At 35.8% G+C, this 19,094-nt stretch overlaps 1 protein-coding gene across 1 annotated transcript in view; it reads right to left on the reverse strand.

The window, feature by feature from the left end:
• The window catches only part of LOC111514053 (uncharacterized), a 453,014-nt gene that overhangs the window by 357,674 nt on the left and 76,246 nt on the right, over positions 1–19,094 (reverse strand). The window contains exon 3 of the mRNA XM_074184385.1: positions 5,947–6,059. Coding sequence (XP_074040486.1) covers positions 5,947–6,059 — 113 coding nt within the window. The remainder of the gene's footprint in view (positions 1–5,946; positions 6,060–19,094) is intronic.

Genomic DNA, 19,094 nt, shown 5'->3' on the forward strand with positions numbered 1-19,094 from the left:
TTAACCTTTATGTTGTCTTGGTATTTCAGAAATTGTTGCAAAAATTTCATGAAAAATTAATAGAAGGAAAAAGCGGAGTTGTATTACCTTCGAAAACAAATATGTCATCTGGAGCTTCCTTAATGAATAGATTTATTTGTTCACTGGTAAGGGTCGACAATTTCTTCGGTTTATAACCATCAGATTTGCGTTTTAGAAAGGCACGTAATATGGAATATTTGCTGATGTCCACATTTTTCTTGATATTAAGGGTACTTCTCAGCATTGAGTAAATTGCCCAGAGTAAAATTGCCCAGAGTAAAACCTGTACAAGATGGCGGTGTGCTTATTGGATGCAAAAACCCGTCGGACAATGACAGACTTAAGCAAGTGGTACAAGAAAAAATGGCTGCCTCTTATAATGTCAAGAACGTTAATGGATTTCTGCCCGGGATGCGAGTTGGAATGACGGAGAACTTTTCATCAGAAGAACTGCGGAATTATTTTCTGAAAAGTAATCGTGACATATTTCTAGATGACTTGATTTGTAAAATACTAAAAATATCCCAAACAAAGAAAAAAGTAGGAATCTGGCAAGTACTTGTAGAAGTAGACAAATTTAATACTTACAACCGCGCTCTGAAAGCAGGTAATGTTTTTGTTGCTTATGATAGTTGCGTGAGTTACGATGCTACTGATATAAATTGCAACGAATACAATCATTCATCTCGAAACTGCAAAAAACCTATTTCTTGCCCAATTTGCGGTGGAAATCATGACCTCAAAGAATGTAAATCCCAAGCGAAGAAATGTTCTAACTGTTGTAGTTTAATGAATAATACTTCCGTTGTTGATCATGCGGTCTGGGAGAAAGAGAAATGTACGGCTTACACTGATAGTTTACGAAAATTCAAAAATAACCGATTACTCTCAAAGTAGCAGTCAGAAACAATTTCTCCCTCATCCCCCGTAAGTAAAACTGATTCACAAACAAGGTCTATGAAACGTGATAAGTTTTATATAGCGTATCAAAATACGAGAGGGCTACGAACAAAAACTAGACAAGTTTTTGATGCAGTCTCGATGAATGAGAATAAGGTTTTTATATTGACCGAAACCTGGCTTGACTCATCCATTGTTAGCTCGGAACTTTTTCCTGGTAATTTTAAAATATACAGGACAGACAGAAATTTCACTGCTACCAATGTTAGTAGAGGTGGCGGTGTGCTAATTGCTATACACGAAGATATTGTCTCATCACCAGTCAATTTGTCAAATTATCATTTTCCAGTGTCTGACTTCATTGACACAGTAGTTGTGAAATTATCTTTCTCCGAAAATTTTTTGCCAAAAAAATTATCCTATCAAATTTGTTTATTTCTAGTCATGTGTGCCGAAATAACCAATGAAACCATCATTACACTGATAACTACCCATGGATAGTTTTCACGGGTAGTTATCACTTATGTCATGACATTGCTAAGCAACCAACACAATAAAGTTGTTTGACATTTCAGTAATTCAATTTATTTCGAAAATGTCACTTCCTCGCTTTGGTGTTCAAAATGATGCGGCAATTACAAAATCATTGAAGAAAATACACCAAAAAATACTGTCAATAGTAAAAAATACACTTGGAAAATATTTATGGAGTTTTGTGACGCCAGAAAATATGAATTGGATGGAAATCGTACTCTCGAAGAGCTTGCATTAATACTCAAGGATTGGGCGATTAATATGAGAAAAAAGGATAGCACAGAGTTTAAGGAGGCTACTGTTAAAACCGTATGGAATATAACAAGCAAATTATTACAAGAAAAGTATTACAAGGAGTATAATATCATGCTAGACCCCTTTAAAAGTGTTGCATTCAAACAAGCGCGGAATGCACGCGACGCAGCACGAAGAAATTTACAAACAGATCCCACTAAACGCAAAACAAGCTCAGTACCATTAACTTAAAATGAAATGAGTAAAATTATAAACTTTTGGGATGAAAATACCCCTATAGGACTCCTACGCAAATTTTATCACATAGCAGCGGTGGAATTGGCTTGGAGAGGTGGTGAAGGTGCTGCTTGCTTAGTTGATTATTTTCATATCGAAAAGGACAACAATGGATCTCCAACTAATAGGATAGAATATAATCCAATTTTCAGTAAAACCTGCCAAGGGGGTTCAAAGAACTGCGCCTCTAGCAAATGGTTAGTTCAAAATAGTGATAACAATGCTTGTCCTGTCAGATTATTCATTAAATTATTATCAAAACGAGGCACAAATATCAAGACAAATAGACTATTTTTAAGGCCAAATCGTCACTGGAAGACAGGAAGCGATAACTGGTATGACAATATGCCTCTGGGTAGAAATATAATCAACGGATGGACGAAATCTTCTGCTGAAGCAATTGGCTTGGATACGAAACAGAGGAAAATAACCAATCACTCTAATAGAGCAACTGCAGTCAGTCAACTAGCTAAGAGTGGAGTTCAAGAACAGCAATTGTTGAAAATTACTGGGCACAATAATGGAAATTCCATAAAACCTTATTTGAATATTGATCAGGAACATCATAACCAAATAATCAATAGTATGCGTGGAAACACCTATGCAGTAACCGAGGCAAATACAGCAAGATCAACGGAATATCATTATACGAGTTGTTCTTTTAATAACTGTGTGTTCAATAAATAATTTTGTTCGAATTGCAAAAAGTTTTCTCACCGAATATCCCTCGAACATTGATAAATAACTCATAATTTTATCACAACTTCCTCAAGCACGTTATTTTAGGTAACATCCCTCCGCCTTCGGCGTCGGGATGTTACCAAATAACGTGCTTTCGAAAACTGTGATAAAATTATTTCGTTAGTTATCAATGTCCTTGGGATATTATAGCTGAAAACAGTTTCTTTCTGATATGCGTTTATATCCCCCCTAAAACAACGATAAATGAAATTGAAACATTCTGGGAAGCTGTAGAATCGCTTGACCCCACTATATGACCATGCAATTCTGATGGCTGGGGACTTCAACGTACCTGAATATGCGGCATATTCAGAAACAGATCGTAGTAGCCCGCATACTACTTTGTCGAACAACATGTCAGAGTTTTTCGGCTTATCGCAAAATAACTTTGTTTTCAATGAGATGCACAGACTTTTATACCTGGTGTTCTGCAGTCACTTCTGCCTCGTTGAAAAATCCCTAAATCCATTAGTAAAAGAGGACGATCATCATCCTGCTTTGGAAATAACATGCAAACTGAACTTCAAAACGAACTCGAAGAATAAATTTGCATCATGTTCCCAAGATGCATACAATTTTAAAAAAGCTAACTTTCCGCTCATGTATGAGCTGATCCTCAATCTCGATTGTACGTTTCTAAATGCATTTCGCAATGCAGATGATGTCTGTCTTCACTTTTATGAAAAATTATACAGTGTATTGGAACGCTGCGTGCCAAAATTCTCGATGAAATCTAAACATAATTATCCAACTTACTTTGATGGTGCATTGATAAAGAAAATTCGAACTAAAACAAAATTTTGGTGTAAATAGAAAAGAAACGGCGACATTCACGCTTTTCACGAATTTAAACGTCTTCGGGCAGAAATTAAAGCAGCCATTAGAATAGCTTATAAAAAGTTCATTCAGAAAACTGAGAGCGAGATTATCCATGACCCCAATAAGTTTTGGTCATTCATTAACAAGTCAAAACATACGAATGGAATAGGAGATGAAATGTTACATGAAGGCAAGCTACTCAATAATCCCTCAGATATTCTTGATGGTTTTGCAGATTTCTTCAGTGATTCTTATATAGTGTCAACATTAAATGACCATGCGACCAACAGTAGTGATATTCCCAGCTTAGCAATCAAAAACTTTAGTATTGAAGATGTTTATTATACCATAAAAAAATTAAAGCCTAAATTTACTGCGGGACCTGACCATATTCCAGCATTCATCATTAAAGATTTTGTCTCAGCTCTGGCTGAACTACCAACAACTCTAATTGATATATGCCCGAAAACATCAACTGTACCATCAATATGGAAAATGTCAAAAGTCTGCCTAATTTAAAAAAAGGAGATAAATCTGAGATACAAAATTACAGACCAGTCTCTATCATATGCAACTTTTGTAAAGTATTTGAGATGCTTCTTGAGAAGACAATCTATTGTCATGTCAGCAACATTATTAGCCCCAATCAACATGGTTTCATGAAAGGACGATCAATCACCACGAATCTTGTAACAATCACTCAATGTATTGCAGAGGATCTTGATTGTAAGTCTTAGACTGATGTCATCTACACTGATTTTTTTAAAGCGTTCGACAGACTTGACCGTAGTATCCTGCTCAACAAGCTTTCTGGGTTATCCAATGAAATAATTACCCTCTTCAAATCATATTTTTACAACCGTAAGCAGTACGTCCAACTCAATGGCCTCAAGTCTATCGAATATATAGCCACATCTGGTGTACCACAAGGATCAAATCTAGGACCACTAATATTCAATATGTTCATTAATGATATCGGAGCTGAGATTAATATCAATTTCCTTTTATACGCAGATGACTTGAAACTCTATCACAATATAACATGTTCTAATGATTGCGAACGTTTCGCCCTGAATTTAAATCGCGTTGCTACATGGTGTCGAAAGAATAATCTATATCTCGACATTTCCAAATGTAATGTAATGTCACTGTCACTGATCTAGGTGTTACTTTTGATTCATCCCTCTCTTTCAATAAACATATTGAAACTACTCTAACAGCAGCTAAATCTTCGAAATGAACGAGAAGAACGTTTTCGGAAAACGAAGTAATGTTTTTCTTCTTTCTTCAACTCATAAAATTTTCGAAATTATAATCGCATTTTTCTCTTGATTTTGCTGGCAGCAAATTATTCATCGCAATTATTGATTGCTGGGTAATATCTGGTGGGGTAGCACAAATTTCTTAATCGTTATCACTCATTTTGAATTTTTCGAGATACTGAATGACATCTCATAATTGAAACAAGTGGTTGTTGATATACGTATATAACTAGATTCATTACCAACACACAAACTGTTAAACAGTAAAGTCACTAAAAATATGTTTTTTATTTCGATTTTACAAAGAATTTGGAGGAAAAATTCACTGATTTTGGCTTTTGGACAATTTAATGTATTCATGAGATCATATTTATCAGAGTAAATGTTACATATCTCATCATTTAAAAAAAAAAATTCTTACAGAAATGGCCGACAATAATTTAGAATACACGTGAATTCTAAATGAGCCATCACCTACTTGCTGTCAAACGCGTAATTATTAGTTTAAAATGGAGGGAGTAGAAAAAAAAATTCATTTTACGTGAAAATTCATAAGTTGGCGAACATGCAAGAAAAAGTCTATGCTGTGTTATAATTATGCTTTATCTTCCGAACCAGTGTATAATGAACAGTGTAGCTCTGGAGATGTCTTCAAACATGGTATCTATCTACAAATGGTCATACAACACATTTTTGTTTCCATATCATTTAGTGTATTTTGATAGCAAAGTAGCCAAATATTATATAATAGAAAAAGCCTGATTACGATAGTAATAAATACAACTTAATAGGTCAGCAACTTCGTAATCATAGAAAATAAATCATCAAACAATTGTTGAAACAAAATGAGTATAAATGAATTAAATTATTCTCGATGATATAAACATATCCAAAGAGAGATCAAACAAAAAATATTTGAAAAAGTATCGATATAAATTTTCACTCGCATGGAAAACTATCATTGTCAACAGTAACGTTTTGTTCAACATTGAAAGACGAAAGACTCATCTCGTTCATAACATTACGATTTTGTGTCTCCAAAAGAGAAAAATCTGCCCATGTCATGATGGCAGTATGTGAAGATATTTCAAGCTGAATAGGTGAACAGTAATCTTTGATAGAAAATAAAGTGACATACCGTTACAGAAGAATCTTGCGTGATAGTTGATACTTCTAATGCAAATGACTGTTGACTGGCAGAAGACTCGCGTCTGCCGGATGATACATTTCCTCCTCCACTGTTACCCTTATCTGAAAAAAATAAATTGATTAATATCTCTACAATCAGTTGAATCAACACGGTGCATGTTAAAAAGATAAAAATGTTAGTTCTCTCAGGCATTTCTTTAAATTTTTTTAAATAAATAAATAAATTCCTTCGGAATAGGAAATGTCTTCACGAAGACCCCTATGAAATCGACGGAAAAGTAGAACGACGAATATTATAGAAAACAAAGTTTCCAACGGCGATATGTAAGAAAGTCAAGCTTGAATTGCTACATTAGAATATGCTTTCATTGCAAGTACACAACTAGATGAAACAAGAGTCAGGAAATGAAACCTTAGTCATCCAATACCAGGCACTATTTGTATTGTAGTGGTATTAGGCTGAACCACAAATTGTTGGACTCAGTTATCCTCCTTTGCTGACGACAGCACACTTATCTCGTCATTCCATTTGGATTCCAGGACATCGGCTACGGAGGTATCTAGAAGTGATTACGAATTGGGTCGAAAGTAATCAAGTTCAATTCAATGCCACAAAAACCCAGGCATCGGTTTTCTCCAAGAAGCTAAATATCTCCGAACCTGATATAATAATGTCGGATCAGACAATTCCGCTTTCTGCTTCGATAAGTTTGTTAAGGGTTAAAATGGATACCAATATGTCTTGACATAATCATGTCGCTGGAATTGCAAAAGCTGCTTTTCAAAAGCTTGGAACACTGTTCCGAACCAGAAAACTGTATACACCTTTGTGTGAACTTTGAACGTTCAAGCCAGTCTTGGATATACCTACACAGTAGGTTGAATGGACTGAAACTTATCGTGGTAATAGCCAGGGGAGTAGTTGTTTTCTGATAGGCGTCAGTCCATTCAACCTACTGTGTAGGTATATCCGAGACTGGCGTGAACGTCTAAAGTTCATTTCTTTAGATTTCCATAATAAATCTCAGATCAGACCTTCTTTGGAGTATTGTTCTCATGTATGTAGCTCTACCGCCAAATATACCCTGAAGTTGCTGGATTCCATCCAGAAAACACCATTCGCCTGAAACACTACGTCCCTTTTGTTCTTATATTTTGATACAAATGTTCTTTCATCAATATTGATTTGCACATTTTTAATTAACGTCTATTGCAAGTGTATTCATGGTTCATTTTGTTTTTTGAATATTTTACTATTTTTGGGTACCTTATACAACGTAGTTGGTTCATCACTTTCGGAATACTCACATACAACGCAATATCGCCTTATTTCACAAATAGAATACAAATTATCAACGTAAACGACTCTCTTAAGGACCCACTACTAGTTACCCGGGGCGTGCCCCAAGGAACTGTATTGGAACATATCTTGTTTATTCTGTATGAACAACATCTTCAAAATTTCGAAAGTGAAATAACTTCATTTGCTGAAAAAACTTGGAAAGAGGTATACACTCAGGCTGAATCAAAATGATTTTCACCTGATTGAGTAGTCATTTATTGAGTGTCATTAAAAAAAAACAAATCTATTGCATTTATTCCAAAAACTACTTTACATCGCTAGTTAACTGAAAAGTGATTCAAAATTCATTCATAAGAATCATAATGAAAAAACATATGAGGTATGGTATTCAGCATGCTTTCAATACTCGTAACAGTTCAGTTAGGACCATGAATGTTCCATGATGCAGACTCAATCATAATCAAAATTTTATAACGTATATTGGACCTAAACTTCACAACACTGTACCCAATGGAGTTGAATAAACTTGTTGGCATTATTGTAAAGAATGTGAAGCCGCCCCCGACCGATATGTCGGCCAGCGAACAATCACATGACATCACCGCAAAAGGAATGCAGTCAGCAACCGCCGGTTGAACTCTAGTTGAGTACCGAAACGACTACAGAATTCTAGAACGATCATTACCGATATATAAGGCCGGCTTCTCGTCCCAAGAGGGCAACTGCCTTCTGCTTGCTGCGTTTTGTTTGCTGGCTACAATACAAACTTGCTTAGGTAGCCATTGCCTTCATCCAGAATCCTAACATGTCAACAAACGTCAACTTTCGCGGTGTATTTGCGATAACCTCATCCACTTGTTTCTTAGAAAAAATAATAGTATTGGCAACATCATTTATCAAGGATCAATTGATGATTAGAATTAATAGAAATACTGGTCATTGGCAACATTCTGCAGCAACTATCCCGCTCGGTGTACAAAAATTTCCGAAACAAAAACGTATTTCACATATTTCAATCTGCTTTAATTCTCATTAGTCATACTGGGTGGGTCATGAATGCAACTTAAGTGTTCGAACTCTTTTATCCTAACTAAGGTTCCAGGCTATCATTTTGCGAATTTGCAATTCATGAACGACCTCGAAAACGAAGCTCTGGGAAAAGGGAGTGTGTAATGATTGTATACTCGTATTAATGATCATAGAACTGGTGATTATAATCAAATGCCATATTTCACCATACAAAATACACAAATGATGTAAATAATAGGAAAATTGGTTAGGGAATTTAGAGTTACCGTCATTACATCAAATCGCAGAACTGTATAATTAAATTATATGAGGATGGCGGTGTTATGAATAATTGAACCTTTGAAAACAAGTTATTCGTCTTCCCATATATATTGAAAAAAACAATGAGATTGAATGCAGTGCGGTCGTCCTACTCAGCTTCTGAAAATATAAGATGTACTAGTGGCAAAGGTTAAAACTGGTAAGGGATAAACTAGAACCAGAATGAATCCAGAACAGGTACTCTTCCTAAACACCAGAACTACAGTACTGTTCTCGACGCGCGTTTCACCTTCTTCTTGAGATGCAGAAAAATATGTTATTTCATTTGCTGAAGACACCAGTTTTGGATGTACTAGTGGGAAGATTATGCATGCTCATTATTGCACATATTGCCAATGCCACAATAAATCCTCGCGGGTTGCAAGGGAGTCAGATAGACTGACTCACATACCTAATTTATATCCGATATAGTCTGCTTGTTTCTTCAAATTTTTCATAATCACTTTCAAAAGCGGTGATGATTTTATGTTATTTTATCACTGTCAACAATATATGTCGATCGCACACTGGACACTGAGTCATGCGAAGAGAGGAGAAAGAAGCGTCTGTCCGAAATACTTCTAACGCTGTGAGTTAGAGTGAGGAGAAAGAGAAAACAGACAGACTGTCGTCGTTAGCGTTACGTAACGAAGCAGTTCACCTTCCCACAAGAAGATATCACCGCAAAAATAATCTAAGAATTTAATTTTGGTACATATTTCTTTAATCCTGTTTTTGAGTAATAAAGACGTTTATTATTATTACATATTTTGTTCAACCTGAGTTTGCGCTGGTCAGGCCCTATCTTTCGAATTTCCGATGCGAACGACTTGATACAATACCTAAATAGTCTTTCAAAGGTACATATAGTTGCATACGCAGACGATACAAATGTTCTGGTCACTGATTGTAATACATTAGCATTTGCACAAACAGCAGAATCCGTATATGAGAAAATAATGAAATGGGCTGAAAAAAATCATATACATACGTTACTAGAAAGTATGGGTGGTCTTGCTGGTTGTGGAAGGCTTCAACTTCTTAAGCGATCATCAATATGGCTTTTGGAAACAAAGATCAACAAGCGACCCTCTATCGTATGTCTGATATATTTGGAATAACGCAAAAGAAGAACATCGAGAATCAGGAGCTGTTACGCTTGATATTTCTAAGACCTTGGATTGTAAGTGGCATGAGGGTTTTACTGGCCAAACTTCGATGCTACCGGCAGCAGGAGGTTGGATATCTTAATGATGGTCTGGAAGTGATTTCGAATTAGGGTGAAAGTAGCCACGTTCAATTCAATGCCACAAAAACCCAAGCATCGGACATAGGACAGACAATTTCACTTTCTGCTTCGATGAGGTTGCTTGGGAGTTAGAATGGGCACAATCATGTTGCTGAAATTGCAAGGGCTGCTTCTCAAAAGCTTGGAGCACTGTTTCGAACCAGAACACTGTACAAACCTTAGCAATTTTTGATGCTTTATAAACCTCAGATCAGACTTTCTTTGGAGTATTGTTCACAGGTAGGGAGCTCCGCCCCTAAGCATAACCTGAAGCTGCTGGATTCCATCCGGAAAAAAGCCATCCGTCAGGTTGAAGACATGAACATCATTCGCAACCTTGATAGTCTGGAACATCTGAGAAAAGTTGGAGATTTGTCTCTCTTTTATAGATACTTTTGCGGGAGTGTTCAAGTGACTTGGCACATTTGATTCCATCAAGAGCGGTACATGTCAGAAATACGCGACGGACTGTGGCTGCATATCGTTTTGAGGTTCAACTCAGTACACCTTGAACTTCACTGTTTAAGAACTCTCTCATTTGAAGAACTGCGTTTATGTGGAATAAACTTCCTGAGAACGTTTTTCCAAATGAATTTAATCTCCAGCTATTCAAATCCAATGTGTCCTTAAAGAAAGGATATTTTTGATGTAATGTTTTTCTCCAGAAATTGATTCCATTTCCAAATAGAAGAAGCTCCATCACGAATGAATTTTCCTTCTCGGATATGAAAGGCGTCACGAATTACTCCTTTTCCTAGAAGTCTGATCTTGTGCCACTTATCTTCTCCTCTGAGATCTGTTTTATACACTAGATATCGCCGAAACGACATGATTTGATTGCATCGGTCTTGATTCCAATAAAACATATTTGTTCGGCAATATTGCGTTCAGCATCATAATGAGATTCGAACTGCAGAAGCAATATAGCGAGATAACAACCGACTACTCACAAATGGGTGAACTTTGCCAGCGCATTCGATGAAATCAAGATTTCAGCAATAACAGTGTTGCAATAGTAGGTATTTGGAACCATTGAGTCGAGTTTAATAGTTTGACGTGTGTAGAGACAAGCCAGCATGGGTCGTCACCTCAAATGTTAAGTATCATAATGTTTGAACATGGCTGAATAAGCGAATCATTTCTTTCAAATGGAAACAGGAAGAGAAAATATACAGAAACATCGATGTTACTATTATTTCATAAAAATTAAAGCGGCCAACTTTCCTTGTGTGAAAGTTTTATTGAAGGCTGATGTTCCTTCGTTTGTTTGAAGGTGATTGACAATGTTTCATGATGAATTTCACTAGTTCGGACTTCCATTGTCTACTATATAAAATGATTTGAAATCCCTGAAACAACTAAAAGAGAAGAATTGAATAGCTGAAAATAACAATTATATTAACCAAAATAAACCTGAAACATCGCTCCAAAGCGATGGTAGAAAAGACTTTGACTAGAAGACAGCAGGAGCCTCGCAAGGAAGAGAAGCCATCACAACCAGTGCTTGCACTTCCCTACATCAGAGGATTATCGGAGAGGATAAGAAGAATTGGTTCCAAGTACAACATCTGAACCTGCTTCACAACCGGTAACACTATCCGTAGCAGCCTCACGAAAACCAGGCCACCAAACGCGGACTGCGATTCCAAGAATTGCATTAAACGGATACCCTGTGAGTGCGGAAAATCCTATATTGGTGAAACTAAGAGGCCATTGAATATTCGCATTGCCGAGCACAAGAAACACACACAGCGAGAGGAAACCAGCAAATCAAGAATAGCAGACCATGTTTGGACCCATCAACACAACATCGAGTGGTCCCAAGCTGAGATCTTGCACAGAGAGGAACATGGGTTTAGGAGAAAATTCAAGGAAGCCGCATACATGTTGTCCAACAACGTATTCAGCCAAGCCAGCGTAGAAATACGCAACATATGGAAACCCATCATCAAGCGAAAAATGGCTAACTCCCGCCAAAACGGTCATCTCCCACGGAACCAGTGAAGCGGAAAATGGAAAGCGGAGATAAGTGAAAGTACTCGAACCACCTATAAATAGTCATCTCTCGGAGGAATCAGTCCAGTCATCACCCGAAGACGATTGTAGATACTAACAATCGAAACGTCGTGAACTGACGTGACTTGGAATCTCTCCACTTTTTATTTTTATTTTCTTTTTTCATTTCTTTATTTTTATTTATTCAATTGTTCTATTTTTACTTGTATTTTATTTCACTATTATTTCATTTCAGGTTTATTTTGGTTAATATAATTGTTATTTTCAGCTATTCATTTTCAATTCTTCTTTTTTAGTTGTTTCAGGGATTTCAAATCATTTTATATAGTAGACAATGGAAGTCCGAACTAGTCAAATTCAACTGATGTTTCTTGATTTGTCACCAATTTTTCCATAAAAAATTGTTATATAATTTTTTCAATTTCCTCACTTCATATTCAAGCTGTGGACAATATAACTGGTGAAGTTGAAATAAATTTTACTACGGTTCCAAAGATGAGGCCATTTGATACAAGGTCTACAGAGGTTCCCCAAGGAAAAAAATTCCGTCCTTCTATGACCACACTATAGTTTGCTTGATGTTCTTACGCAAACAACTATGTCTATCTTTGAAGGAAGAGAAAATATACATAAATATCAATGTTACTAATATTTCATAAAAGTAAAAGCATCCAACTTTTCTTGTCCGAAAGTTTAATTGAAGGCTGATGTTCCTTGATTTGTTACCAATTTTTCAATAGAAAATATTGTTATATAATTTTTTGAATTTTCGCAGTTCATATTCAATATACCTGGTGATGTTCCTCAAGGTAAAAAATCCGTCCTTCTATGACCACACCTGATCGACGGTTTGTTTGATGTTCTTGACAGAAAAAAATGTAGAGTTGCGAGCCTACGCAAACGATTATGTCCACCTCTGCAAACGTAGCCTTTAATATCCTCCAAAGAACTATGGACAATGTTCATAGTTGGAGCCAGAGGAATTAATCTGTATAACTTAGAAGAACCGTGATATTTCCCTTCAACAGGAGGAGGAACCTCAGTGATTGACTAAGATTATTCCATTTGTTCAAACTGAAATTGAACTGTGAAAAAACTATTCTGAATGAAAAGTAAAATTGTTTCTGGTCTGGATTCCTGATCACATCATCCTAGAAAGAATGAAGCTAATAATTCTTTCACAAAGGAGGATTTCATTGGAGTGCAAGGGTTTCGTTCGACCAAAACTTGTTATTGGATCGTTTTTAGTTTTGTCAGGCAAACAAGAAATACCTGGGCTGCATGAAGAATTTCAAACATCTGTCAAAATATATCAGGATTGGTTCAATCCAAATCCATTTATTATTCATATTATATTTCTAAGAATTGTTAGATCTCAGCAGAAATGATCTGCGTTATCCAACAGGCCTTTTTATATTCTATGACGGCAGATAATGAAATAGCAGAGCATGTACTCTGTGACTGCCTTGCCGAAACCCGGATCCAGTTTTCAATGTGTCGTCATTGGCCCTGAATGACCATCATTTAGAAATTGTATTTAATTGGTGGGAGCTTGTTGATATGGTGTTAGCCACAATGAATCCTCGCGAGTTGCAGTGAAGAACCATATAGATCCACTCACTTTGAAATCACCGCTCTAGTTGATTTTGTTTCGATCCCAACTCGCGAAAACCGGTGTTTACTGGATATTCCTATCCTATCCTATCTCGGACCAGTTTCGACTAGAGACGATTTCCGTCGAAGGAAGTTCATGATAAATCTAAAAATGAAGAAATTAGTTTTTTGGGAAAAAATTGTTGGTGTCTACTTTTATACAAAAAATTGAGAGTACTTCGTCTTGTTATGTTATGCTAATGAGGTGATGAGACATTTGCCTTGCCCCGAAACTTCGCGATACACCATTGAAGAGAATTGTGTTCGATGTGAATGACATTTCTTATATTCCTTTCATATATCATGTTGTACAACGTTTCCATGAACGATATCTATTTCAATTCTATAACGAATGTTTTCAGTAGGATTTGAATGAGAAAAAATTATTTTCCTGTAATTTAATTCAGATATGAGAACTTCTTCCTCTCCACATTTTTCATTATATGATGGAGAAATAGAAAGCCAAAAATTATTTTCTCAGAGTTTATAATAATAACGCAATTCATCAACAAAATATTGAAATAGTAATTAAAGGAACATTTTATCAAAAAAAAGTCATAAGTATACCTATAGAATAAAGAACATAACTTTTGTCTAATTTCTACTAAGGTTACGACCGGTTTCGGTTCATTGGACCATTCTCAATAAGTTACTTGAAAATGGTCTAATACACCAAAACCGGTCAAATAAAGGGTCTAATAAACCGAAACCGGTCAAATTATTCACTTGAAAATGCTCTAATAAACCGAAACCGGTCAAGTAAATGGTCTAATAAACCGAAGCCGGTCAAGTAATTCACTTGAAAATGGTCTAATAAACCGAAACCAATCAAGTAAATGGTCTAATAAACCGAACCGGTCAAGTAATTCACTTGAAAATGGTCTAATAAACCGAAAACGGTCTCAACGAATAATAAACTTAGTAGAAATTAGACCAAAGTTATTTTCATTTTTGCCTATCCAATATGAATTTCAATCGGATAAGTTAAATAAGTATACTTAGTCTGTGTAGGAAAATATTGAAATTATTTTTTGTTCAATATCATTCGAAGGATTCACATTCATTTATTCAAATGATGTTATTTTCAAATGATACTGAAAGGGTCATGTGACATTTTCCATAGGTAAGATTATTTTCTCAAAAAATTCGAGAAGGTATCACAATTGGCACTAACATTTACTAGATCTATAAAAATTTAAACTGAGAATATCAACCCGCTCATAATTTAACTTTTCCGAAACCTTTTTGACCGTTTTAGATACCTTTCAAATTATATAAATTTGTAATTTTATGTTCAAGCTCTATCGCGAAGATATGTTGGAATTAAATTGACCCTAGGTAGCACCCTCAATAGATTTCTTTGAATTTATGTCATTCCACTTGCGGGGTAGCGTATTTTCTCCATCTAGATATCCGCCCCTGAAGGGAAATAAATCCATCCGCTTCGTTGATTAAAACTCATTCATATTCCATACGAGAGAGATTAAAACGTACCTAAATAAACAGCAATTCAATCAATCTGACATTCTAGACGTCTTAGCATCCGCATAAACTGTTTAATTAACTTTCTAAAATGGCCGATTTTCCCTTCTGAATAGTCAATGAGGTCGTTATTAATAGTTGCCGGCAAAGAAATAGTTCATAAAATAGTCATTTCCACGTTTTATTGATATTATACATTCATATAAGCTGTTATGTCCCTGAATTATTGAATTCTGTAGTGAATCAGCTCAAATCAATTCTCTTCAGACTAGATATCAGGGCACCACAGAAAGAAACATAATAAAAGTACTGTTTTGAAAACTAAACTGAATCAGTGAGAATAGTCTAGTGATGTATTACTACCTATTATCAACAAATCAGTAAATTCTCCAAGTCATCATTATCTCAAATTAAATTCCCATCGTGAATTCTAAAGGAATAGCAATTGTGTTCGCTGCTCACGAGACCAAATGTCCAATAATATAGATGTATCATTTATACATAATTCTTAACGGTAAGGACAGTATCTCTCAAAAGTAAGTACTGAACTATCTGAAATTTCATGTATCCTCATCGGCCATCAGTTGAAAATGCTCAGGTAATAGACTGTCTCTTTCAACAAAAAGTACTGAAATTCTAGAGCAATCCTCTCCAAACCTACAAAAGATTTTCAAATCCCTGTTGGGTTATCGTTGGGCTCGTCTATTGAATATTTTCATACAGTGGATTTGAGGGTTTCTGCTGCTTCGTAGCCGAAAGGATTTTTTCTGAAAGCCTAAACGTACGCAATTACTTGGAAAGACCGACCCAAGAGACTGCCTCGTTACCTAACGCGTTACAGCGCCAGTCTAGGTTCCCTTTTTTTCACGCATATGTCAGCGAAAGGCAGGCTCCTTCTCTCTCATCCGACAGACGCTCAGTGCTTAGTGTGCGACAGATATATACTGTTGAAAGAATTATAAAAATCTAACCAGCAAACACATAATATCATTTTATGATGGGAAACGTGGCTTAAAAATGATGACACTAGTTTTGTGTACGTTTATCATCAGTACCATTATTTAATCCTACAAAAGTAACAATTGGCTTATGGTAGCTACGTCCCCAGAGAATACGTACAAAGTACTTGATCTACTCATTAATTGATCATTGATCGTTCCCATATTGATTTCAATTTAAGAGCCACTGGTAGACAGCTGTTTCAGCCTATTGGGCATCGTCAGTACCGGGCAGGCGGTCCTTGATTGAAGACAAAATGAGAAAATCCAAGAAAGCACTTGATAAAAATAGCTGCGTAAACGCAAGCGAAACATAAGTGGAACCACCTATTGGTGTGACACCCAAGTCAACTTGCCAAGTTTTTTATGTTAGTGTTGGTGGTTTGACCAATCAACCGACAACTGCGGTAGCAGAAATTTGGAAAGCTAACCTGAAATGCCATCGGAAAACGAATCCACATGTTTCTAGAAATGATATGAAATCTAGATAGGTTAATGCAGTCAAGCTGCTGGAAAATAATTCCATGAAAATCACAAAATAAATAGATAAGTACTTTTTGATCATTCCCATATTGATGTCAAATTCAAGTGCCACCGGTAGACAGCTGTTCCAGCCTATTGGGCATCGTCAGTACCGGGCAGGCGGTCCTCGATTGAAGACAAAATGAGAAAAGCTAAGAAAGTACTTGATAAAAATAGCTGCGTAAACGCAAGCGAAACATAAGTGAAACCACCTATTGGTGTGACACCCAAGTCAACTTGCCAAGTTTTTTATGTCAGTGTTGGTGGTTTGACCAATTCAACCGACAACTGCGGTAGTAGCAATTTGGGAAGCTAACCTAAAATGCCATCGGAAAACGAACCCACATGTTTCTAGAAATGATATGAAATCTAGAAAAGTTAATGCTGGAGTGCCTAGAAGATGACAGTACGACCAGCTGTCGAAAGCGCTCGCAGATAAATAATAGAAGATATAAAGCTTCAAATCCTTATTGTAAAATTTAATATTGAAATATATATATATATATATATATATATATATATATATATAGAAAATTTAGGTAATAACTTTAGCTTTTCTCAAGTAAAACAATTTCAATATGAAATAGTTTATGTTATCACTTCTGTCGGGCGTCACGAGATGCACACGTTTTTTTATTTCGTTCTTTTGTTTTGTCTTGCTGTTCACTAGTACAACTTGTCAAATCTAGGAAGAGAATTCTATCTCTCTCATAGACACAGTCTCCTAACGCGCTACTTAGGGGAGGTCCTAAGCCGAGACTTTGAAGTATATTCATAGATTTGAGAAGCTGTAATTGTGCTACCCAGAAATATTCACTGTCAGACCCTTTCTCTCATTAGTACGTGACCGTGTGACCATCCAAAAACTATCTCTTACATTAATGGTGGTGTGAAGGAATAGATACGACTGCGGTTTTCTTCATTTGTCCGGTCAAGAGTCTGACCAATCCACGATAAACCTCCTTGGCCTAGAAGAGGCATCTCCTTACCAACGTCTTCTTCACTCGGAAAGAGTAGAGAAATTGAAAGAGAAAGTCTAGATTTGTTGGCATGTTCCTTTTTTTTTGAATAATATTGGTCCCACCCGTAATCAAGAAGATCTCGACGAATTAATTCTCATTTCAATAGTCGAGAAAAACAATATAAAGTTGTGAAACATAATGAGTGATGAGGTTTACAATCTAAAAATGTTATTAAGGCTACGATCTGGCATCAGCGTCCTCAAATCCTCGTCCTGGGTTTACTGTAGGTCTACCAGTTCGGGGCCCTCTTCGACATCATTTGGTAGGTAATAGGTTGGAAAGAGAAAAAAAATCTAAATTTTGAAAAAAAAGGAATAATATCAATGTATGGAGTATAAAATTCAACCTCATGATATTGAAATGGAAACAATCCAAACTGTACACAAATCAATGAAGAAGTTGATAAAAAACTAATCAATACAGTTTATTGTATGATTTTCACTATAAGATTTACAAAAACCGCGACACGTGTTTCGCGTTTTATTATGGATTTTCTTCAAATATCGGCCAGTTCAATTCAATTATTGAAGAAGTAAATGACAATAAATGTTCGTCTGACAAAAACTCTGTTTTCAAATCGATATCTTTATTTAATTTATAGATAGATAATAATTTCCTCGGATAGTAGGGCATATCATGTAGCATTTACTTTCTTTCCTATCAATTATTGAGAGGACACTTTTCAGTCGAAAAAAAGAAGAATTTTCTTCGGTTACTGTTCCTTCGAATTATTACTGTTTGTTTAATTTTCAAATATGTTACATTGATATTGACAACATCACACAAACAAAAGTCATTTCTTGTGGAAAAATCAGTGTCGTATTTATTAATTTTTAAAATTGAAAAAGAGAAATAAGAATTTTATAGATAATCCTTATGTTTCGAAGGCCAAAATCGGCCTCCATCTTCAGAATCGAAAAAATCAAACATAACTTGCAGTTTCCCTTCGTTGTGCTTGAAATTTTCGCAATACAAATCTAAAGAAAAGAACTTTAAAAGTTCAAGCCAGTTTCGGATATACCTACATATACCTATACAGTAGGTTGAATGGACTCACGCCTCTCAGAAAACAATTACTCCCCTGACCGACTCCCCTGACCACGAAGAGAGTTGCATTATATCCGATAGGCATCAGTGCAGGAATCTTCACAGAAAATTTCCTGCATATGCAATTGGCAATACAACTGAAAGAGTCGACCTTCAATTTTGGAACGGGCACACTTGCAGAGGGGATAAATGAAATTATCAAATACTTTACGTTACTACGCAATACTTTTTTTCGAAAAATAAATTCAATTTACACAATGACTCATGGGGTTACACCTTTCTACACTTTCATAAATGTCTCTATTACAATTTCAATTTTTTTCAGATTGGAGAAGTCAACAAAAAACTTTCCGATGAAGGATAACATTCGATGTGAAAACTTCAACATGAACCAATCAATTCTTATTTTAGTTAAATGTTTTACCTCGGCCATCCGAAACGTAAACACCATCAAAACTCGATCAATCAAACATCTGC

The sequence above is a fragment of the Leptinotarsa decemlineata genome, unplaced genomic scaffold, assembly GCF_025532065.1.
Source record: "Leptinotarsa decemlineata unplaced genomic scaffold, Ldec_3_MD MMD2_tig00026354_RagTag_RagTag, whole genome shotgun sequence".
Classification (NCBI taxonomy): domain Eukaryota; kingdom Metazoa; phylum Arthropoda; class Insecta; order Coleoptera; family Chrysomelidae; genus Leptinotarsa; species Leptinotarsa decemlineata.